At 35.5% G+C, this 26,361-nt stretch overlaps 1 protein-coding gene across 1 annotated transcript in view; it reads right to left on the bottom strand.

The window, feature by feature from the left end:
- The window catches only part of DOCK4 (dedicator of cytokinesis 4), a 168,401-nt gene that overhangs the window by 50,563 nt on the left and 91,477 nt on the right, over window positions 1-26,361 (bottom strand). Inside the window, exons 24-28 of the mRNA XM_085318545.1 lie at window positions 21,561-21,688; window positions 18,026-18,160; window positions 14,655-14,753; window positions 7,714-7,808; window positions 725-800 (exon numbers count right to left, since the gene is read on the bottom strand). Coding sequence (XP_085174671.1) covers window positions 725-800; window positions 7,714-7,808; window positions 14,655-14,753; window positions 18,026-18,160; window positions 21,561-21,688 — 533 coding nt within the window. The remainder of the gene's footprint in view (window positions 1-724; window positions 801-7,713; window positions 7,809-14,654; window positions 14,754-18,025; window positions 18,161-21,560; window positions 21,689-26,361) is intronic.

Consider the following 26,361-nt stretch of genomic DNA (forward strand, 5'->3'; position numbering starts at 1 on the left):
GGCTAAGCAACCATTGCTCTGCTGGAAGTCAACAGGAGCTCTCTGTTTTCTCTAAGAAGTAAATCCTGCAATTTTTAAAATGAAGCCATTGGACTAATGCCTCTGTCTCTAGTTGGGTGGAATATCCATTCCAGTTTCCACTGAGATGTGTCTTTTCAGAGTCATTCTTAGGTCTTCTCATTTGAAGCCTAAAGGCATCAGTCTGTAATTTGAAGTTTGCTACAGGTATTGTACCTCACTGCTGTAAGCGGTAGTCACTAATAGGCAGGTATAACTACATTCACCATGAAGTGTCACAATTTTCTGATTTTAATTATGCAGCATGTAAATGGACTTGAGAGCACTTCAAAAAAAGATGCAAAACTATAGCTTTGATATATTTGCTGTTGAGTCAAAATGGGATTCATTTTGTTTTCTGAGATAACCTCAAAATAAGAGATGAATATAAAAATTTTCTGTAATCAAAAACATTGGTATATAAAATCCCTGAATAAGTAGTCCACCACAGTAACTAAAAATACCAAAATGAGAAATAATAATAAAAAACACTCTTGATTTTTAAGCCAGTCCTGTATGAGAAAAATTAAATTCTAAGCACTTGGAATTACTGAAGTATACATTCTGGCTGCTTAGACGCTGGAGCTAAGATTAATAACATACCACCAAGGCACAGGATGATGCAACAGCTAGTGCATCTATCTTACATTAGACATATTTACTCTACCTTGTAATCAAAGTTTTCATTTAAGAAGTTTTTGCGAAGGGCATCCGAAAGGTACAAGACTGTTGTAATGATAACACTGGGAAGAAAAGAATGAAAACGACAGCATTTTCATTAAGTGGAAATTCATAACTAACAGTCAAAGAGTCAGTCAATTTTCCAATAAAGACATAAATGTACAATGTACTGTGACAATTAATTCTGTATTTAGACAAACAAATATTACTAGCAGATAACATATATGACACAGAAAAAAGCCCTAAAAAATAGGTGAGATTTAGAAACTGGGGTGGTAAAAACATATTTTGCATAGTAAAATATAACTGAAAATACAAAACACAAGTTTTGTTATGCAAATAATGCTGATATATTTAATACACATTTTGTGCTACTAGCACTAATAAAAGAGTTGGGCAATTTGCTTTCAGCTTTCTTTGTACTGCACATGAGCATATAGAATATAAACATAAAATATTTAGTAATTATCAAGTGTACAATGCTAAGAGCCCTATGGATGCAGTCTTTTTTGGTGACAACAGATAAATGCAAACCTGCATGAACTTTGAAAGAAAGAACGGCAGCTTTGATCTGTTGACAAATGGTGTTCATCTTTGTGATGACTACATTGACACCTACCTAAATTATATTCATMTTAGATGAATTAAGAAAATCAAAATCTTTCCATGGTAGTTGTTAAATTGTGTCAATGGCAATCTGGTTCATTGCAATCCCAAAACAGACTGGGCAAACAAGACTAAGAAAAAKCCAAGTTTGGTAATCTACAGAAACTGAACTTAGGTAGAAATCACCTCAATATATTCTGTTTCAATGTGTCAAAAGTTAAGCTGCCCTTTGCTGCCCTTGTTTTTAGCAACATATCAGGTCAAACCTAAAATCCATCTAACTCACTAAATTCTTTGAAACAATAGTCAGTAGTAGCCRGGCAAAACAAAACCAGAAAACAAACAGTGAATGATCTTTTCCCCGTTATACTCATGTACTTAACAGCAATCAACTGTTTAAGGACCTTATGAGAAAAAAGTTACATCTACACATTTCATTTAATTGCCACCTATCTGCCATTAATGTATCTAATGCTTCTTTGAACATGTTTCTCATCCTGGATGCCACTGTAGTGCTAAAATTTGTTTCCTTTTCCATACTTGGTGAATTGAGGAAAAAGTGAAAGAATTATACAATATACTTTATTGAATACAATAGTAATATATATTTTATAGTAAATATAATAACAACATATTTTAAGGGTAATATTTTTCATCTTCACACTGAAGAATTATGCATCTAAGAGATCAAGCAGATTTTTCTTTGAGGACTTTTGACCAATTTCAACTTTTAAATTAAATTTTTTGTCTATGCATCATTTGTACATGATTTACTTTACAGACCATATGTTTCACAAAATTAAAATAGTTGCATGTTTCAGATATCTTCAGATAGAAAAGGTCAGGCTATGGGAACTATACCACTGTAAAATTTCAACCTAAGTCCAAACAATAAATCTCTGAAAAACTGGATAAAAGACAAAATACTGCAGTGTCCCAAAAACTACAACCACATTGCCAATTTTACATTACACAGCTCTATTTACATCAGAGASAGTTTCTTTTTTGCTACATTCCTTGCACGGCAGGCAAAGTCGRAGAGAGAGATCTGCTTAAATTCTTAATAGAATATAATTAGAGTAGAAATCTTAAATGCAATTTTTAGCAGACTTTTTCAGAATGTTCCAGAGCTAATAGAATACCTGCAAGCAAACTAATYTGATGCTACAAAACAGCTCCGCTTTGATTTATTCGATAAGACAATGATACAATATACATCCACTGATAAAATGKGGGTCTGGAGAGTGCCAGTGTATATGCTGCCATGGAACTAGATGAAAATAACCCCATGGACTGAGTAGAAAAATATGAAACCATTGTTTTTGACCCACAAACTTACTTTCTATCCACAACAGAGACTAAAGTTGGGTAGGACAGAAAACATTGCTATGCTTGCGGGTTCTCTTTCTCCCTTTTCTTACAAATGATACAGATCCTATTAAAAAAAAATCACACACACTACACACTAGCTAGAGGACAGATGGATCTAGTACAATATCCACATTCCAAGTTGCTTCCCAGCCAGCAATTTCAAAACAACAACAACATTTATTTAAAACCCATGAGACTATCCCACTGGAAAAACATTGAGTTGGTGAACAAATTTTTCTTCTTTTTACCACCTGCCACAAGTTTGTTCAGGCCACTGACTGTTCTAGAACAGAAAACCGCTGCTTTAAAGCTGCTAAATTGCTCTGGGCGCATGCAGAGAATGCTAACCCAGGGAGTCAGCCAGGACATTTTTAACGCGGTGGCTTTCAATAATCACTGTGATATTTTCATCGTATTTCCAAGTAAATCTTTCCACAAGAAACTGTTTGTAAAAAAACAAAGTCGTCCCCAAAAGCTCATCAACCAGTTTGCTGCTCGGACAGTGCTCTGGCCAGTCAGCTCTGGCTGACTTTTGAACAGGCAGCTAATTGTCTACGATATATAACATTGGCTTCATATTTGATCCTTTGCTCGTCCAGGGTAWAACCTTCCCAAGCACAGAGGTGTTTAAGGAGAAAAAAAGATTTTCACTTTTAATAAATAAACGAGYCTAGATTCATGTATATGTATATATACACCATTATACATAGAGGTACATAAACTTAAATATACGGGCATACCTATGTATATATTTGTTTTTTGTGACAGACTGAACTGCACAGAAGCATTTTTACAAGCTCAGTTGTTAGCAGTGTTTTGTATTACATAACAGCAAGAATTTTTGTTCACTGTAGGAGTCTCAGACTCCCACATCATGGGAGCTAACAGAACTCTTCAAAGCAGCCACGATGATGACACCAATACTAATTTAATGTCTTTCCTTACCACRTTCTTTTTGAACTGATTTTTTAAAAAGTAATAATAATAATGACTGGAAGACACTATTATTGTTGTKGTTATTATTATTGAAATAGCCAAAAGAATYTTCAWTTTAAAGTTAGTATGCCCAGTGGTCAGAAGGTACATTTGGAATTTTAGCATAGATGACACTCTATAGTAAATCTTACTTCACAAATCAATTATTTTACTATAAATATGCATATTCATTCACCTATTTTGTAAGCTTACAGAATTCAAATTGAGAGTTGGATGATCTAGCACCTCCACCATTCAACAAAACGCCCAAGGACACACATTAGTTAATCATAGAGAGACAAAAGGCAAAAAATTAAATGAAAAAATGAAAACTAGCAAGAGCAGTGGCAAATTAACTCATTGTTGAATAATACATAGGTACAGTACATATAAACATCAAACCTTTGCTCAGCATTCTCACTAGGAATCTCATCTCACCCTCAGCCTTCTCAATTGTTAATGAAACATGACATATCTGGAATTCAGCTGAGTCTATTAAATGCTCTCAGAAATGCCAGTCAATTAAAGCCTTAGACAAGCCATTTTCTTCTAACCTTTGAGTAATTAAGCAAGTGACCATAACACCTTGATAATGTCTCTCATAACAGGAAATAACCATGTAATCTAAAAGCCTCAATCATATAGTCTGACATATATTATAAAATTTTGGATACCTCTCTTGAGCTAGGAAACTGATTTAGGAGTCTTCCTATATTATTTGGTGTTCCTTTGCATTTACAAGTAAAAGCTTTGTTGAGACGGCCAGTAAGCTAACTTACTACCTAGTTAATGTGAAAAGTAAGTCTATCCTGTACCTAAAGAAATTAAGATAGTATTTTCCATAACATACACAGAAACCAAATTTGTCACTCAGTTGCAACGTTCCTGATATAAATGTTAGATGTTAGCCAAAGATAATCATTTTACTTTGCTGAATGCATCCTGATTTGCTCAATACAGATGTTACATGGTTAAGCAGTTTAAACAGAGTTGCTTTCCGTCTCATTGCTCAACTTGTACAAGGTAATAAAAATTAAAGATTTTTTCCATGTTCTTCTCCTTCCTTTATAGAATATAATTCAAAAGATCTATTTCTCTGTTTCAGTGCCTTTTCTGCCTTTTAAAATGTTATTTTATTTCTCAAATTTGGAAGTCACTTGGCAATTTTGTAATCTTAGTCATTAATGCTTTTTCATGACATGCAGACATTCAGAACTGTACTTTCCATATGCATGGATGATCATAAGCTATCTTAACTTCTGGATACCTACATGTTTTTGAGCTCACACCATTTTCTGTTTTATTTTATCCCATACAGCATTCAAAGGCCAGACGTTACATAATTACTGAAAATGCTGCAGCAAGAAAGAAAAAAATTCTAAAAGCCAGAGGGCAGTAATATTGTTATATTTATAAATAYTATACATTGATAGACTTTTTTAATGCTTTAAGATCTAAAAAGCTTTCAGGCAATTGAAGTCACGCATACATAAATACAAGAAAAAAATATTAAAGATTTTTTCCCCTCTACAGGGAAAGCTTATTACCTGATTAAACCCTTGCTAGGACTTATTTCTTCCCTAGCTTCAGACAAGTTAAATCTCTCTTCCTGTAAATACCAGACAGGTTGATTTTTTTTTATTAACATTGTGGGGACATGGAAGAGAAAAGACAGTGCTGCTGGTGAAGAGACTGCTCTGACAAGTGAGGCTCCCAAGACACACACACTGCCTTAAGAACAGCTACTGTTTCTCTGGTTGAAGCCTGGACAGCTGAGAAGGGAGCCAGCTAACCCAGGAAACATTACAGTCATTTGATTCCTGAGAAACAGGAATTAGGAGAGAGACAGATTTTTAAGTGACTTACATGATTATGTTCTTAAAAATATGGCTAGCTTGAAGTCTTTCCTTTTAGACATGTATTGGACTGTATGTAAGCCTGCAGAGTCTCTGATCTTTGGAAMCATCCTGGCTTGCTTACTAAGCGAAGCCAGAGGCGAACGGCTCCCAGGCACTTTTGTCTTTAGCACAGGCAATGCCTTAATCGGCCACCCAGCCTCTAAGGCCATTCCCTTTCCTCTGCAGAGATTCTGGGTTGGGAAAATTCAAGCAAAGCTATTACTTCAGGGCTCTGCTTCTGAATTTCTCAGGGAACTTGAGCAAGGCAGCCACTGAAATGGGAGTGGGGGAGACAAATGAAAGGAGGAAATCTGCGTTTGCAAAGGAAGCTCCAGAAAAGTCAGTGCTCTGCTGCTGAGAAAATAGAAAGTGGATTTTCCTTTCTGCTGCCTCAAAAAGATACAGAAACGAACCATCAATAGGTAGTATAGGAATGATGGCTCTTCATGTCACACCACTACTTTTAAGTAGGGAAAACATGTGGCCAACTTCCTGTTTCATAGCAAACCAGAATTTTCTTCATAAACATGTCTAAGTACATACCCCTAGCAAAGTAAATTAATGAACACCGAATTGGTAAAAGCCTGTTTACATCCCATGTTGGCTCACATACAACTGGGTGTTAACTGGCTCAGCTAGCTGATCTGATGGGTAGAAGCTGGCAATGATTGCTGATAGGAATTGGCTGTGAGAAGCCAGTGTCATGTGCCTGACAGAACTGGACATACAGTCTTCCCTTAGACAATCAGAAGCAACATAACCTACGTTGTTAAAGGGAGATGTTTGATGCTAAGTAAGATACCAATGAAGGTAAATACTATTTTTGTAGAGCTTAATAATATCACCTTTAGCATATGTGAACACCACTAGCCTGAGAAACACGTGCCAAGGTCATTCCTAAATCTTAGTTTTGCACATGTAAGCTGTTGCTAAGCCATCTGCCAAGCCAGCTGTTTCTGGACAATGTAATGTTTTCTTAGATGATATATTTAGTCTAAGAGTTCTTATGTTTTTCCTCTTTCCTGCATTTCTCAATTTATTTCTTAAGCATGATTACTGAACGTACGCTTTCTTTCCTCAGCTGTATTTTCTTTAATATCGTACACAGAAAAAAAGATTACACCCATTCTTTGGTTATTTACATTTTTGTTGGAATTCAAACTTGGCAGGATTAGGCATATTAAATGAGGTAATAAAGGCGAGCAAAAATACGTTATTTTGTCCTGACAAAGTTTGAACAAATACTATGATGCTTGTATGTTCACATCCTGTACAGACTAAAACCAATGACGAGTTACTTCCTATCAGGCATTGCAATATGCACCATGAAAGCCTAAGTCAGTCCTGAATTCTGGATTCATAGGTCTGCTCAATACAACACCCTTCCTCTGCTGATACTAAATGTATGTAATTACGTGTTGACTTTCCAGCTAGCTTATCTGATCRAAAACTGAGCCCACAAAAAAGATTAGCTAGCGATACAGATGAAATCAAATTTAATAGTTTAGGCCAGCCGTAGTGACTTGCTAGAAAAAGGGGGCCACATTTCTGAAAAAATAAGGAGTGACAAAAAGAACAGCTCAAAGGCAGGTTAAACAAAGCCTACTGATGCCCTGAGAAGTAGAACCCCACATTACTGTTGCTTGTGCTGTACCTCATTTATTGTTGACTTTGTGATATTTCTGACAAGCACTAAATTAACAACCATGGTAGAACACTGTTAATGTTATTACAGCAGGTAATTTCTTCTTGAGAGCAAACAGATCTTTACCGACTCACTATGTCAACAGATTTGGATGAAGTTCTGCTGAGACTTGTCATTTGCTACTTGGAAAACAAAGCTGTTGATGATTAACATCTTTTTGCAAAAGTATTTCTGAATTTCCAGTTATATGTGGTTGCTAAAATTCAGAGGAGAAACAGGTACAGATTATATTATTAATTTGTTGTATAAAATAAATCCAGAGATTTTAAATGGAAAACATCATTAAAAAATGAAAACTAACAACAATGTAAAATATATATCGACTTTTTATCACATTATATCATATAATAGTATCTATTTATACCATGACCTTCACATGCTGGGGGTTATTTATTTTATTTCCAATAGAAAGTGTCTTACTTGTTTGCAACCAAACGCATCACTGTCCAGTCTTTTGGAAACATCTCTGGTCGTATTAGTATCCGAAATACAGTGAAAATCTGAAGTAGGAAATCCTATAGAAGGAAAAGAAGCAATCTTACGCCTTTGTAGGTTGAAAAGAGAAATGAGTTTTAAAAACATATTAAGCATAGACAAAATATGATTATAGAAATAGCAGAATTGCACGTTTTTTTCTACATAGATAGACCCTTGAATATTTTTCATCAGTTTTCCTTGATTCTCCCAAAAAGCTGCAGTGATTTAATTTTTTCTTTTTGTAAGAAAGAAAATAATTTAATGTACTATTTGATTGACAGCAATGCATAAGAAAAATGTCAAAGATGCATTTGGTTTCCACCCATACTCTTCCACAAATGTGATCCTGAGAACAATTTGCAAATCAAAAAGGCACTTTACAAACACTACAGATTTTCAAATATCTCCTTAATCATGCTTGGCTTTCATCACAGTCAAGATTTCTTCTAAAAGCATCATTATTTGGTGGGAAAGAGAGATCATTAAGGACAATTTTATCATTGGGTTTGCAGACCAGTGAAGTCAATAGTTATGTCTGGGCTCCTGAATTCTAATCCCATCTGCCTGGCTGCATGCAGGTCACTTAACCATTCTGCTTCATTTGCTGAATCTATAAAAATAGCGAATGTATGTGAGCTATTTTGAATGTGGAAAGCACTGCTTAAGAGCTTAACATTAGTATTATCTCCTATGTCATTTAACTCACTAATAAATAACTAAATTAAACAAATTCTCTCTGCACAGATTAAGATACTTTTGATAACTAAATCTACAGCAAGGGTAATATTTCTAACGGCTCATTTTAATTGTATATACAGTTGTCAGTATTTTTTAGTTAAGCAGAACATAGCCTTTCACATCACGAAAAGCATGATGCAACTGACATAATTCACTGAACATAATCGATGTTGCACCTGACATCGAAAATTCATATTTGATTCTGCCCACATCACTTGTATAGAGTTAGTCCTGAACACAGTTTAGATGAAGATACAACCAGGGGATACCAAGTAAGTTTGAACACCAAAATATATTCTTGAGTGCATATAGCAAAGTGTAGATGACAGGCATTGCACAACAGATGTCTTTCATTAGAAAATCACTGTAAAGGGGGAAGAATGCAGGCGCTAGGAATGGCATCTGAGATCCCAGCACCCACCCACTAGAGAAGATTACATAAAAGAGAGAACCTGGTTTTTGAGTGAGATGCCAGTAAGTTCTCTGTATCAAAGAGAACAAACAATACTCACTCCAGATAAAATAGTTTCTGAACACAGATGACTAGCTTGCCACATAAATAAGTAGCTCCATGAGCAACAGATTTATTCTAGGCTGGAATTTCCTACAGCTTTGTGTCTTGAAGTTAAAGTTCAACACTTGCATCTGCCTCTTATTTTCCTTAGGGGCTAAATCCCCCTTCTTAGTGCTCRAATCTCTGCAGTTCTGTGCCGTAATCGCAACAATATTGGCATGCCCCAAATCGTGCTGTACGCCCACTCACAGCACCATCCCCAGCTGTCCCACATCCCATTTCTGTCTTGTTTGTGGTCCAGAAACAAAGCATGATGTTGCTGCTGGGGGATGACTGACTGGCTGCTGATCTGTCAGACCAAATGGTTGCTGTTGGGAAATCAAACAAGTGGTTTAAGGAACAATTTCAAATCCAAGTGATGAGTGGCTTATAAAACCTGATACCTCTGAGGCCTATAGTSCACTGTCAAACCCTTCTGAAATTCATCAGCTTATTCAAAAATTGCTAAGGAAAATTGCTAAGAGACATAAACCTCTTATTCCGAGCAATCTTTAAAACAGCAAGTGTCAACACTTGTATTAGATTTTATATCAGTAATATCAGACTAATTTTTTCTAATTTTAATAGGAAAAATCTAGAAATTTGTTTTGTCAATTCAGTGTGAATGATATTAAATATGAAAAGTGAATGATATTAAATAAGAAAAATTAATTTAAAAAGCCCAAGTCAATGAGTTTGTAATTTGCCATTTTTACAGTAAATGTGTCAAAAACATACAGACAAAACATAGAATAGCTCAGTGCTGAACTATAACTGAAAAAAATAGATAAAGCATAAACACGTTTAGAGAAAACTAATCAGCTATAAGATTTGCAAGATACACAACTATTAAGCTTCTATTAGCAGAATTAATCCATAAGTAACTTATTTTTCGTGATACAGTTTTTGTATATCTGATAGTATATTTCCCTATGAATCCATGATAAAAATGAAAATAATAAAACAATAAAATGCCAGCTGACTGATCTGATACTTTGGCATCGATGTGCTGATATGCTTTCACATGTCAGAACTACTCATCAATATTCGGTGCCAGTATTCAATGTCAAGAGATATAACCTTGTAAGTGTTCTACAGTAATTCCATATTGTATTTTGATCAGTAGTACAATGCCTGGGATTTTGCATGATGGAATTGCTCTTTTTGTTTCATGGTTGAAATATTGTAAAAACTTCACAAGATATTACTATGAAGAACCAGTCATGGTATATCAGTTTTGTAAGTGTATTTTGAACTGTTTCCTTTGCAATAAACTATTGTCTTCCACAGTGGTATCTGCTCTGCTGAACACACGATAATGATTCAGTAACGGATTTTAACATTTAAAGATGGCTTTGCCGGCAGTATAAATGAACTAACATTTGGTTGGTCGAGTACAGCTATAATTAAAGTCTCATATACCTTCAATCTTAAGAGACAGCAAGGGAATAATTTTATCATGTTATCTACTCCAGGCAACTAAATACCATGTCTTAATATTCCTAGCTTGCAAGTATAAATTCTAGTAGTATATTACACATTCAGAACATCACAACATCGCAGTTTAGTTTCCTCTAGCAGGACTATTCTGTTGATGCAAATGTGAAAGTGATTCAACGCGAAGCATGACCTTCCAAAAGGCTGAAAACTATTTATTCATTTCTTCAACAAGTATCTTTGAATTTCTTCCACATTATCCCWTATGCATTTAAAATTCTCCTTAAAGCAGGTGAGACTCTACTGGATCTCTCAGGGTGCGTCTAAATTAGCATTTGAGTTTGGATCAAGAATTCACTTGCAAGTAAAACTGCCTGATCATCTGTGAGTTGGTTTACTCTGCGCAGTTAAGAGTGTTACCTGTTATCGAGCCTTGGTAAAGCATCCCAGAGTTGTTTAGCACAGTGCCAAGGGGCACACAAAAGAAAATGGTTTGACAGCAAGTCATGTCTGTCAGGATAATCCATCCATCCTGTGGCCAACTCCTTTCCCAGATCTTCTTTCCTTCACTGCTTCCCTAATCTACATACGCAGGCTCCGAAGTACTTGTTTTAGAGTCCGTCTGCTCCAGCRCTCATCCTTTCCAAGGTCCCCTGGTGCCTACCACAGCATGTTCATGGATCCCCATGAGGGTAACAGAGGAGGACGCCAGAAGTGCACTCTGCGGCAGAGCCATTTGCCGTGCCTACAGAGCCAAGACATGGCTGGGTAAATCGCGTTTGGTGCTAGGTCTGGCACACCCACCTTATGCTACTCTGCATCCTGATGCTGGGAGAGAGAGATTAGAAAACTGGCAAGGTTCGCACCCATCCTCACAAAACATCTTCTCCTCTGTCAAATCTCTCCTGCATACCTATTCCGCCACATTACCTGTGGTATACTAGGTCTTCCAGCAAGCACTTTGTGCTTTTTCTTCTTCTTTTTTTTAATCTATTAAATAAGAAAACACGGCAACCAAAAATACCTTGCTGCAGTGCAAGCTGCATTACATTAATGTATACTATTTTTTCATTCACTCCCCAGTTTTCTCCTTCTACTTTTAATCTCCAGCGTTATTTTGTCATATATTAGATTTCAGGGGATTTGGGGGCAACAAATATCTGCTTATAAGAGTACTTCAGTCTATAAATTGCTATAAAATATATTTACTAGAAGATAATTTGTGGCAAGCAAAAAGGGCATGCCTATAAAATAATATCAAAAATAAACATACAGAAACATTTTATTAACTGACCCATTAAATCCCATGCATCAAAAAGTGAGTAAAATGCAGTGTTTGGGGATACCATTCAGCCATGAATCCCTGTCATTTCTTTCTTATTTTATTTCCATGTTTTTAAATATAAAATGCTTCTTCTATCTTCTGCTTTGGTGTGAAAAAAGAAGAATCAGTTGAAGAACTGATTAAAAGAAAAAGAGTCATCATATCGATTACTTAAATTAAATGTATTTACAGAATAGAGGAAATATTTCTATAAACAACTACTTGTTCAAAACATCACTCAGAAGCATGTCAGAAAAAATTGTGCAGATATAAATATCATTTTGCAGTTGATGTCATTCTTTAAACTATCCATTGTACGATACTGTGATTAATGAGCTGCAAACAGTCTTTAATAGTTTTGGCATAGATTATTTAAAAAAATAGAACGGCAAATTTATTTTGATAGGATGGATGACAACTTTTTTTTTTTTTTTTTTATAATTGCTTACATAAGTAAATTCTTGTTTGCTGAAGTGGTTTGGTGGGGGTATTTCTTGTAAAGTGTCACAAATGTTATGCAAACATATATTCACGTAAGCATTTGACATAGTCACCTTAAGAATCAGTCAGGAAGAAAGAAATACCTTGCAATTTCAGTGCCTAATCACATTCAGAACAGGCATTCAATTATAAACAAATGTAGTCAAAGCAAAAGCAATTCAAAAGCCTAGGTTACATTCAGATAAGTCATTTGCATACCCTGTAATATATTTGTGATCTGCAGCTGGTATTGCTGAGGCTGAATTGATGAGAGCAAGATGGGAATAACAGCTTCTGGACTTAAGACCTGTATTTTGATAGCTGATAGCCCTGGCTACAGCTGCTTTCTGTATGTCTCTCTATAATAGCAGGGTAYGTGTGTTGTGAGGAATATAAATTTCTCTCAAATCAAACACCATTGAAGTAATAATTCTAGAGATTCTCATGTTCTAGAAGCAAAAGTTAGTTAAAACCCAACAAAGTATTTCAAAAATAGCAAATATAAAAATCTAAACCTATAAATTTACATCTGCTCAGAATTTAAACAAGGAGGAAAGCATTTTAATTAAAATTGCCCAGTTCCATAGCATATATTAAAAATCTCCTAAGTATAGGAACTATGCTAGGTAAAAATAGATGTTTCAGTATTAAATTAAAAAAAGGAAAAAAAAAATCTATAAAATTCCGAGATAGCATTCTGATTCATGACAGATAACTTCTCAGAAATATCTTTTCTTTCAAACTCTACATGATCATCTCACTGCAAAGAAAAGACCCTCATGAATGGTACTCTCTCTTCAGAACAGTTTTAAATCTGAAATTGCTAGACTCCCCATTTCAGTACATACCATTATGGTATAGAAGTTTACCAAATAGTAATTTAAGACATTAAAAACATATTATCACACTAGGATATCATGAGCATCCTACTTAGGTTTACTGGCTGAACAGTGGGTATAAGTGATCATTGAGCATTCCTTGTCAAATTTGGTCCTATCCAGATTTCTCATGGTCTACATAGAGTGTAAGTCTTAATGCAAGAAATCTTAAAACAAACAAACCTCCTCTCTTTTTTAATCCATCCCTGATGTGAAAAGTAATGAAAAAAGGCTGCAACTCTGTGCACCTGACAACTCTGTTAAGGAAATTGTTAGAAGTTGCCCTGATAGAGTTCTKCAGCTATTCTCTTCCATGACTGGAGYGGGCCTGTACTGACTGTACAAGGAYGACAGGTCATCCTGCCAGTGGTCCTGCCACACAATCCACGTGATAGAAGATGGACTACTGCCATAAATCCTGAACGAATATTTGCGAAGACACTTTCACAGAGCTTAAGATATCAGCAATAATGATTTTCGTTCTCCAATTTCCAATTCAATTAGGCACGCAGACACTAGTATTACAAGGCAGATTAAAACATAGTGACCAGAAGGGACATGACCACTTTTTCTATAACTCTACTGCAGAGAGACCCACAATTTAAAGATCACACATAGTCTTAATGGGAAAGTCTCACCACTGTATAGCTTTCAGTAATTTGCAGATTTATTGGGAAAAGTCTACACTTTCCAGTTATACAACTAAAACAGTCCTGTTCTCCAAGGGTGGTTTATCTGGGTTTCAGATAAACTATAATAAGTACTGAGGGACAGCCACACTAGATCTGGGCAAAGTTAGTTTGGGCCTGATGGACTATTATATCAAACATAGCATAGTAACATAAGAGTACTGCTTCTAGAGCCAGCCTGRGTCAAGGTTGCATGAAAGTTAGTAAATGTTCCTATAAACTGGARTGCTGGGAAATACAATATAAAGACAGAATAGTATCAATTGCAGCTCAAATCCTGATGGATTTCATTTAATCGTGCGTGGCAACACATCCCATTGTGGCTACGTCATCACGGTTTTCTCCATTATTTAGACTGTCCCCCATTCAGAAAATGGAGAGATTTTACTGAATACTTATTTCAAGCCATGTATTTGCCATTGCCATTTATCATACTAAAATTAATTTAAAAAAAATGGCTGATGGGAAGAATCGAGAAAAACTGCTTTACCTTAGATCAATACTTTCAAACAGATTTTGAGGCTAAGCTTATGGCTTTAAAGCAATTATACCACCCTCCTTTCCCTATTCTGTTCGTTTTCATTGTGGCAGCAATAGAATTGTAGCCCCAGCATAACAGTGTCTTCAAGTAAACATGAAAGCCTGTGTAAAAATGAGTTAATCTGAAAAACAGATTGCATTTAAATACTGATGTACTGATGTGTTTCATTAAAACAAGGAAAGAAAGAAACAGAGAAAAGAAATAAGGTGACCCGAACATATTTAAAGACATTTCTGTTGCTTACCCTCAGATCTTCCTTCGTGCTGAAGCTATCAAGAAGCTGTTGGTAATGTCTATCAGTCATTTGCCGTAACAGTGACAACAAACAGGAGACAAACTCCCCCTGGTTCAGATAGGTCAAAAATAGAAACATTACACATTAAGCTCAAATACATAAGACAAATTCATAAGCACTTAATTATTATTAACAAATGCAAAGGAAATGAATGCTACAATCAGGAAACACTATTTGTTAGACTCCATATTTAGTGAAAATAAATTAATTTGGTATGAATTTGTTTCTCATTTAAAGAAATATTTTCCTCCCAAACTCATTTTTTTTGCTCAGCAAAATTTACTTGAAATAGTTCCAGTAGTAACAATTTGGCTTGTGATTCGTTTCCCTTATATTTGTTTTTAAGCAGACTGGTTAATAGACTGCAAAAATTACAATCCCTTAGTCAACTCAGTTTTGAAACAAAATATAAACAAAATTATTTCACAACAACTTGGAAGAATTCTATTGGTTTCCAGTAGGGAAGAAGTTAATACAGTGAGCTGGGATTTTTTCAAAACATGYTTTCATCAGACAGAAAAACTATTTGTCAAAAAAGAGAACTTATTTATAGGACCAACTAGAGCAACTTTGAAAAAGTTTTGATTAAAACAGTTTTCTTGGGTCTACAGTGGAATTTCTCATTAATATATACATCTAGAGAGAAATAAGTTGAACTTAATCATAGAGCAAGGACACTGTCCTTCCCACAGTGCTGACTCCTGGATTCGCACTCTACCACGTCCCAGGTGCAGGGGGCCTGCCAGAGTTCCCTGAGCGATTTACTGGACCTCTCCCTGCCTATATAGACGTAGATTCAGTCCCGACTTTCTTTCAAACAGCACAAGATTCAGGAACAAAAAAGAGTAGGGTTCTATACTGGGTACAATAGAAGAGTTAAAAAAAAAAAAAAAATTATTATGGAAAACTATTACTGTTGACAGGTCAGCTTTCAAATAGTACAAACTTCAGATGAATTGTTAACTGACTCCCAAATCTGGGCTTTGAATTCAAATTTAGGTAACAATACAGATAGCTGATTTTAAAAGTAATAATGAATTTTCAGATGCATTATTGAATTCAACATGAAAAAGTAATTTCTAAGACTTCCACCAATGCCAGCCACAGACTGAAAATGCATGAAAGCAAACTCTACAAAGATCATCACCTTGATAAAATCTGTGAGGATCAGATTCTAATGCTGCAAGTGAAGCCAAGCAGTACACTCAATTCACTTAGGCATGCTCCTGACGTAATTTTGTCTCTCTCATTTAAGGATCATAATAACCACTAAAATATAAGGAGCTGACAACTTAATTGCAATTCACTGAAGTTCAGAGGGATTGAACTTCCAAGATCTAAAATCAACAAAGCTTTTCTCTAATTGGCTTGCTTCCTGGCAACACCTTGTATACAAATGCATTTTCCTAAGTAAAATCTAAAAATCTAAATCACTGACATCCTAAAAGAATTAAAAATAGAAGTTTCATTTTCACTGCTGTATTAAGTCCAATTCTTGCTAGTGCAACATCTGTAACGCTGACACTCTGGAAGCCTCACGGTTTGCTGGGCACTCACTTTAAAATATCACACTCCTCTCTAAGAAGAATCTTCAGGGCAAGCAGAAATGGTACCAAGATGCTCAAACTACCTGGCATGAAAGAAACAGCGCAGTCATGGCAGCATGATGCCATGATGCTAACTGATATGCTGTTGTTTTATAAATTATGTGTGTGTGTGGGGGGAATGACATATGCACCTAGAAAATCACACTGAGATGAGTTTGGTACTACTTATAGAAGTAAGTCAATATCTGATGAAAGCAAGTATGACARTTTTATCCAGTGTGCTGCCATGAACGTATACACATCTCAAAGAATATTTTATGATACATGGTGCTTGAATTAATGGTAACATACTGGAACAAATTCTACTGCTGTACTCACATTGGGTACTTTATTATACTTGCTCTACAAATAGTTYCAAGAATCTGGCTCAGTGTGTTGCCATAAGCCAATACTGCATGATGCTCCTACATAAATGTATATAATTGCCTTATGCTGTGCTATGAGTCACTTCCACATTAAGCATTCTGTGAGAAGCCTGTGGTGATGATGACATGGCTTTTCTGATGCATAAAAAGAAAGTCTGCAATTTGAAAACACTTTCAGAGTCTAATTTTTTGACACGGTGAAAGAATTAGACTGTCATCGTGTTTTATGAAAACTTAATCTGCAAGCAAGTGCCTATATAAAAAGAAACTAACAAGCTCAGAGCTTTGCTACAATAACAGTTTAATTATTCAATCCTTACTTCAGATGAGATTTTTTTGGATTGTATACAGAGTACATTTGTAATTTTGTAGTTTCAAAAAAAGAAAAAAAAATCAAATTCTTAGATGCAGAGTTTTACTGAATCACAGTGATTAAGGCATGGTGTTAACCTATTACAAAGGTTGGTCAGCTCCATAAACACCTCAAATATGTTTGCTCATTGTGGGATAAAACAAAAAAGAAATCCGCAGGTATTAAATGCTTTTTGAAATGTTTGATCTCAGAGGAAGTTCTGTTTTGAAAAGCTACCATCTATTCATTAGCAAAAAWGGTTACCGTGTAAAATCAGGTGATTAATCAAAAAGCGTATAATGAGATGACAAATCAGAAGTACATTCTCTTCACAAAATGTTACTTCCTTGCMTCAAACTGGAGTCATATCTCTTGCTATATTACAGCTGGTTTGCCCCTCAAAGGCTAACTGGGAGCCTTGCTGAAAACAGTTTCAGTGTTGATCATAGGCTTTCCTACAAATGACTGCATTTCAACCTTCTAATTTGCATGAGYTGTTTTGTTGTGGTGACTAAAACATCATTTGTTTGATGTTTTACAAGAATGTCATTCTATCAATAAATTTGGATTTGGAGAGGTTAGCATCCTATATTCTACAGGAATTCTTAGAGCTGTTTTATTGGGTAAATATGTGTACATTTTAGGAAGTAAAATGTTATTGGTTGATATCTTCCATTTTCAGGAATTCAAATTTAAGGAGAGTTTCAGAAAGCTATTAAATTGTTAACAGAGGAGACTCAACGAAATTGCTACTAACCTGAAACAGTGTCAAAAAGAATTTTACTTCTTTTTTATAGTCAGAATTTATAAACAGATGTAACAAAAAATATTAATATTTCCACTGAAAATAAGTAAAATGAAAGATAGTTCTTTATTTTCAATTCTCTGTTTTACTGGCAACAAAAAACTTAACATTGTGAATTACAGTACAAAGACAGTATCGGCATAAAGCTATGGCTCCTGCCAGCCACAACCGAACTACCATAAGAAACTTACAGTCACATCTTGAAACTGGAGGCGCATAGCAGATCCTGTTGGCTGAGGTCGGCTGGTGATCTCTAGTATGGTCCTCAACAGAATATCTAGCAGACTGTTTACAATCACATCTATTTCTTCAAGGACAGATTTTTCCTTAAATAAAAAAAAATGAAACCTTTGAGATTTTGAAATAGAAAGATGACCACAAACAGMATTTCCTTTGATATTCATAATAAAACTATTATTTGTTTCTAATGAATATTTCAGTTGAGAAACAAGGATCGTTCTCTCATTAAGATACAATTTTAATTTTATTTATTTTATCTTACACTTTTTGGTTAATAATACTGTACTGAAATATGGAAGAMAGTTATGGGGATGAGTTTGAATATATAACCATTCCTCAAATTAACATAATTCTGTTTTTTAAACTACTGTTCAGAAAAAGATAGTAAATACTATACTAGGGTTGTTCAGTCAAGGTTTTTATAGGTAATACCCCTAGTTGCACCTTATTTTTCATCGGAGCAGCACAAACTAGTAGTTTATATAAGCCAACAACTACTTGTACACAACATTAATACAAAGGAACCAAAGTGTTCACCAACAAAAAAGATAACCAATACCTTAATTACATGCAAGAAAACACTTGATAAAGTCAAGCTGTAAAATTACTTTTTCTTTTTAAATCAAACAAAATACTTTTCTCCCCCTTCAACACTGCGTTCTGTTTCCATGACAGCAGACACCATCATCTCAATCTGAGCAACTTTAGCCATAACTTAMGATGACATTTCTTTACAGAAAGAAACACTTCACCCCATAATCAAACACATACTGTCAAGCAAAAACTCAGCTGACAGACAGAATCATTTGACTCTGCTGACATCCAGGTGTAGGAGTGAGATTTCTTTTTGCTTCCTACAACACCCAAAGCATATGATGTGTAACAAAACTCAGAATTCCTCTTTAAACTCAAGATGMGTCTGGTGTCATGGCTATGGTACCTGTTACTTCATCAAGTATCAAACAACTGTAAAACAYCACTACTTGCAAAGGAGGACAGTATTCAGCATATTTAGCAACTGTCAACATGGGAGGACTCTTGTTCCACTGTGAGAATGGCCAACAAAAAGAAAGAGCCCATAGTCTTCAAAGTTGTCTTTGAAGAAACAAAAATTTATTTGTTCCATCTAGCTATCCTGGTCATATACAGGAAGACAGGAAGTTCTGAGCTGATCCACAAAATACCATGAATTACATATGTGAAAATCATCAGGTTGTTGATAATCTCAGCTACTCTCCTAAAGAACAGTATCTGCATATCCTGGACATGAGAGAGTTTTATATAGGCATCAAGAGTTTTATATAGGCATCAACCTGATGTTGTGTACATCTCTGGCATTCACGTGCAGAAGAACTCAGTTACACCAATGGAAGATCTGACATTGAGATCTGACATAMCAACTTCTCCCAATCCAAAACCACAGGTATGCTTTATCATTTGTCACTTTGTCATGTGATGAAGTAATATATTAATTCAAGAGCAGCCACAATAACAATGTCCCTACTGTGCCAAAGTTGTAGGTCTTATCTMTATCAAATCACTGACTGATTTTAACTGCTAACGGCAGAATGAAACCAAGAAACAGAACAGTTCTCACCAATGCATTATGATATAGAATCAGAGAATCATAGAATCAGTAAGCTTGGAACRGACCTCTGGAGATCATCTAGTCCAACMTCCCTGCTCAGCAGGGTCACCTAGACCATGKCAGACAGGGTTGCATCCAGGCRGGCCTTGAAGATCYCCAGAGAAGGAGACTCCACAACCTCTYRGGGCAACCTGTGCCAGTGCTCCGTCACTCTCACAGGGAAGMAAYTCCCCCTCACAGTCAGGCAGAACTTCCTGTGCTTCRGTTTCTGCCCATTGCCTCTTGTCCTGTTGCACAGGACAACTGAAAACAGTTTGTCCCCRTCCCCTTGACACTCTCCCTTCAGGTACTYGTACACATCGATAAGATCCCCCCTCACTCTTCTCTTCCCCAGGCTAAACAGGCCCAGCTCTCGCAGCCGTTCCTCACAGGGCAGATGCTCTGATCATCCTCATAGCCCTACGCTGGACTCTCCAGTAGCTCCATGTCTCTCTTGTCCTGGGGAACYCAGAACTGGACACAGGACTTGAGATGAGGCCCCTCCCCAGGGCTGAGTAGAGGGGTAGGATCACCTCCCTCAACCTCCTGATGACACTCTTCCTAATGCACCCCAGGAKACCATTGGCCTTCTTGGCTACAAGGGCACATTGCTGGCTCATGGTCAATTTGTCATCCACCAGCACTCCCAGGTCCTTCTCTGCAGAGCTGCTCTCCAGAAGGTCAAAAGTATATATGGTACACTCGTCTTGATTTGCTAGGTACTGCATCAAGTACATGCAAAGTTATTTTCACTGCTTTGTATCCTTTTGTCTGTTTGAACTACGTCATCTTCGTATCTGTAATACACCTACCTAGGCTAGCCTTCATACGTAGCTTTCACAGATGTATTTGCAAATACAAGCATCAGATGTAGGCCACAAGGATTATCAACTAACACCCAAATACGACCCTTTCTTGCAGTGCTCAGATTACACTACATCATCTTGGTGTATCCTACAAATAAATGGCCCACAATATAAAATATGTCTACAGGAAGGTAGGTATTTCTTTCGAATGCTTTTTGACATAACACACACAGCCCGACAGCCCAGTCCTTCCCAGACAACTGMCCAAATAGCTGTGAACATGACTGTCAGGAAATAATTCAGTGCTAGGTAGAACCTGAACCCAAGCTGGATGATCACTCTTTCTAAATTTCTGCAAATTCCTCTTTGTTGTCTTTTCACAACTTTACAACATCAGGGCTCTTCAAAATCCCTTTATTTTCTAAGTGTGCAAACTAACTTCCTCATCCTTCACTCAGACAGTAAGCTTCTTCCACGTTTCCTTTATTTATCTGCATCATCCAGCTCAGGCCTTTCATCTGTTACACAGGAAGATCATATTCAAAATGTCAACTTTCAGCAAGTCAACTAAAAGTCAGTAGCTAAACCAAGCTACTAAAACTGGAGAAGAACTGAAGGGTTATCTAGCTATCCCGTGGAAAAAAACTGCTCATCAACAACATCCTTGCAGCCCTGCTAGATTATAATGCAGGGGATAGTCTCTTTCAAAGCACTCACATCTCTAAAATCTAATGCCTGAAAAAGTGTTGAATATTACATTATAATATATTAAACCTGTCAATTCTCCTAGGTTTCTGCCTGAGAAAAGAGACTAGGAACTTCCACATAACACAGAGAGAGTCAAAGCTTGGCAGAACACACTGTGCTACAATTAAAATATTCTTGCATGGAAGAAGAAATGCTGATGAGAAATCAGATCAATGTGTTCATGGAGAATTACTGCACAGAAAACTCTTAAAAATACTTTTCTTGGTTAAAGTCCRGTTTATGTCATTACTGGAAACCATATAAAGAAGTTCAACACCTTATTGACAAGACATTGTGTTTACTTACTGAGCTGTTCTTCTTGATGAGGCAAAATATGTTGCTAAGGATACGTGCACACATTATGAGGTCCTTCTGCTCTTGTAAATGCATGTGGAGATGATGTAAAACTACTGGAAGAAGAATATATCGCGAATCTGGAATAAATGAAAAATTATATGAGTAGGAGCTTCTCCTGAGGAATCATTTCATCTTAATGCAGACATACAAATGTGTCTTCTGTCCAAACCTGTATTTCTGATAACCAAACATTTTTACTTGCTTTGAAGAGAAGCTTTTACTTCATAATCATAATGTTCTTTAAAAAAAATGGAAAATGGTATTTGGAAAAGTAGCATTATATACACAAACACCACTGTGTGGAATTTTTATATATGATTAAAACCACATATTTATTGAACTACTAGCACAATAATACTTGTAGTTAAAATAACATAGAATTATTCTCTAGTGTTCCCTGCCATGTGACAGGATCCCTTTGCAAACCAAGTTCACAATGGACATCATTTGAAGTTATATTATGTTGCACATGAGTTCTAATCTACAGACCAGTAGTACTTGCAGGTTTCTTTGGGGATTATTCTCTTCCAGATTTCTCTCTCCTACCAAGTATGAAGAATTTAGACTACTGCTGTCCACATAACTAATTTACTTTTTCTTAAATTTTTTTTTTCTAAGCACAAATCTTTAAAATGTTATTTTCAGTCCTCAATTCTCTCAAAGTTATATGATGAAAGAATTTCACTAATATGCTACATTTTCTTACTTCTTTTTGTAATTAATGAAGATATTAAGAGTCCTAACGCTTACACTTGTAATGCCACATAAGCATCGATTTAAAACTTAATAAATGCAATGTGGTGGGTTTTTTTCATTTTATTGTTGGTTTTAGATCTTTCCCATAATTGAGAAATAATGTTCTAATTTTTAATAGGGAAAGTGATTCAAGTAGATCTAACTTTATAGATTATTATATGCTACATTATCTAGATATATTTCATCTATTACAGTTCCTTTGTTCATTAATATCCTAATTTTCTAAAAATTATTTTGTCTATAGCATGAGAATTACCCCTTTAAAATAATTTTGCCAGCCATGCACTGTTTCTGACTTAGTCTTTGCATAAAAAATTTTTAGTTTTTCTCTTAAATATTTTATCTATTTTTTCCAAGAAGAAAAAAATAATATATCGTGAGATTTCATTTCTTGAACATTTCTTTCATTTGTTGAAATACAGCACCAATCTTGCTTTTTTCCTCCATTCCCTGTTGCCATCATCTAATTATTCATATAACAAGACCAATCATAAGGACTAGTTGGTCTATACATATGGTTTAAATATGTTCTTGTTTTCACAAAAAAAAAACACTTGTTTGCTCTTTTTAAATGGTTATTTCWTGCTTATTATTTAGTCCGTTGTTTCTCTGTTTTCCTACTGAAGAAAAATGTAAACAAAGACTGGATGGCAATAGCCAAAAAAGACCTCCAGTGAATCTAAAACTAGAGGTTTTTAAACTCAAAATTGGGAAACAAATAACCTCTATACAGTTGCTGCTTACTTTTACAAGTGCCTCAGTAGGTTTTCATCCAGTCTGGCCTGAAAGTTCTYACGTGACTGTAGTACTGCAGATGAAGAGCAGCATCGCTATCAAATCAACAAAGCAATTTTTATCTACTCGTATTCTAGAAGTATAGCAAAGTGTTGCCCCAAGAAGTCTTGATAAGTAGAGCATGCACAAGTGACACTGCCTCATCCACTGCAAGATCCGTAGGGTCAGAAAGAAAGCAGGAGAGAAGATGGCTAATGGGTAGATATGTGTTTGTAAAAGAACTAAGTTCTGATAAACAGCTGCCCAGTCTGTTTATTGATTACTAATGTTGATTTAACACAGCACCGGACATAATCCTCGTAAGACCCTTATCTATATACCTGTCTTGGCCTGTTTAGGCAGAGAGATCTGAAGAGGATGGCAGACATCACCACTGAGCTAAACAAAGGACTACATGAAAAAATTCAGAGAAAACAGTGTTTCCCACTTCCCTCAGGTTCCTTTTTTTTTTTTTTTTCTTAAGAAAGTCAGATGCAATGTCAGGCACTGTATACAGTAAAATTAATGAAGCTAAGGAATGGTGCAATAATCATAATCCTTAGCCATCAGTCACTGTCCTATTTTTTTTCTGTGCAAGAAGCCAAATTAGCTGACTGTTTAAAATGCTAATGCTCACCTTTCCAAATATTATACAGAAGGAGAAAAAAACTTCATGACATTCAGTTTTTCAAGCACATGTCTGGCATAATTAAAAAGATAGACCAGTCAGGGCAATTCTTGTAATTTCCCTATGCAAGCTACATTAACATTAAACATTTAACCTATAGTAGAACTTTTTCTCTTGCTTTCTAGTCAATAGAGAAATAATTGTACATATAAAGCTTCCCATATTTTAGTGTATTTTAAAGATTTATTTCAGAAAGATGACAATTGTTTCAATGAGACCATAGTGAGCAAGTGGTCAAAACATGTATGGAAAAGGAATTTGGTTAGCTAGAAATCTCAAGCAAAGAAAAAAACAATGTTCTCCTTAAATAACAAGAAACAAGAAAGTTGCTCTTATATTTGAGAGTCTTACTTGGACCGATGCAGTTTATGCTTGCTTGTTTGGAAGAACAACCCGACTCCAGGGAGGTAGGAGAATAAAACAATTAAGCCAATTGGCTGAAGCCAAACGAACAGTTATTACGGCAATTTCAAAATCAAATGTGCCTGTGCAATGCCTGTATAAACACTTCAGTGTTTTCAAAGTAGTCATTTTCTCATCTTTTAATGAAGCAGTATTTTCACTTCAAGAAAATAAATAAAAAAATAAATTGTCCATAGTGCTGAAGAAAAACACAGGTATGGTTGAGAAACTCCCCTCCACTACCTCTCCCCCCCCCAAAAAAAAGACACAGATGTGAAGCACTATTTGCAAAGCTTTTGCAAAACTTTTTCAAAATATTTTCTGTTCTCCATTTTAGAAGTACTAAATTACACTAAAATTTTATTTATTTTATATATAAAAATAAAAATTTATATATCAGAGGTGTGACATAAGCACACACACAAATTCCTCTGAGGAGCAGTATAAATGGCTGGGGGAGACAAACTAAGATATTAAGAATTAATATGAAAAAAGAATCAGAGTACTTCAGAGTATGAATCAATACATAAAACCTATATGATTTGAGAAGTTTTGCTTATTTTTTTTAAAAATCTGTGTTAATACGCAAAGTTTAAATTAGTGCTTGAATGAATTTTAATTAAATTTAATTCTGGATTGATATCAACTTATTTCAATAATGATATCTTTTTCATTTTCATGRCAATCAATTAGCTTGTAATGAAGTGTCACAAGTCCTATTTAAGAGAATTTTTGTCATWAGTCTTTTAAAAAACTAACTGAATCAAAAAGAAAAGATAACAGGTATTTTCTAGGACTAAATCTGTTTTCCAGTTTATCTTTTCCTGAACTTGCTAATAAACTTTTTTCTTCATTTCATAGGAAATCGAACATGTAACAACACCCATTCTGTGAAGTATAAGACATCAAAATATTTCTGCCATTTGTGTCTATATACTCAGCTCTGAATGGCTATAGAAACCTTATTTCCTACCACACACATTTTCCTTTGATACAAGGGATGAAATTCTCTGATAAACTCATTCACAGGGACAGACTGAAGGAAGCAGTCGATCTCAAAGAAAACAGATATTTTTCACTAATCTATTAACGGTGGGTTTCAGTGAAAAATAAAGAAAAAGAATAAAAAGATGAGAGAAAATAAAGAACTATGTAAAACATGACCCATGCAAAAAATAYATAAAACCAACACATAAAGATCAGTACTGTTTTAAATCACCAACTAAGGATTTTTCCTAGCTTCATAATTTACCATTATGATATCTAGAGTGTTAATGACTAGAGAACAAAATCCTTTCTCTATCTGTTTTGAACAGTTTGCTACACTAAAAGGTAAAGTCTTACCCAGCTATTCTTGTGTCTTCCCAAAATACAAATATCTGGATCTTTACACAAAGTGTTTTGCCTTACAAGTGCATCCACGATGAGACTAAGAGCTGCAACAGAGATTATGACTGAGATTTTTCATTATAGGATCTCTATGGGATTATGTGCAGGCTTTTTCTTTACGGGATTTTCTTTTATTAGGACTGTACCTACTAAAGCAATCTCTCTTTTGATAACTGACATGTTTAGCCCGTGATGCTTCCAATAAAACACATCATCTTTGGAGGAAGATGATGACATGTACCACTTAGATACCTCACGTTTTCACAGTTATTTAATTTGCAAGCTCAAAGCAGTGCTCTTGCGGGGGGGGGGGGGGGGGGGGGAAGGAGTTTTGATCTTCTGCTGTTTCCTCTTTAACTATGTCAAGAACACTATGGTTCAGGATGTGTTTCTGTGTTACTAGCCTTAACTATCCCTCCCCCATACCAAAGCAAGCTGTCCATAGTGCATAAAAGAAGAAAAACAAGAACKCTAGAATACCAGTTTAACTGAAATGACAAAGACAGAAAATCTTCTGGGTAAAGGCATACTATAGGTCATGAATTTGTCCGCTCCACAAGTGCCGGCAGGGATGCATCCACGGAGTCACACCCAAAATAGCAGCAAACTGAAGAAAGGGGCAGGAAGCAAAAATAAAACTGCTGGCATTTATCAGCAGGAAAACAATGTAACCTGTTTCTCTTTAGTAACTGAATGTAGTGTACTACAAACATGCAGAAGTAAATTTGTTGAAAGGAAAAA

This window comes from Rhea americana, unplaced genomic scaffold (genome assembly GCF_003343005.1).
Source record: "Rhea americana isolate MKP2758 unplaced genomic scaffold, rheAme1 scaffold_54, whole genome shotgun sequence".
In the NCBI taxonomy this organism is placed as follows: Eukaryota; Metazoa; Chordata; class Aves; order Rheiformes; family Rheidae; genus Rhea; species Rhea americana.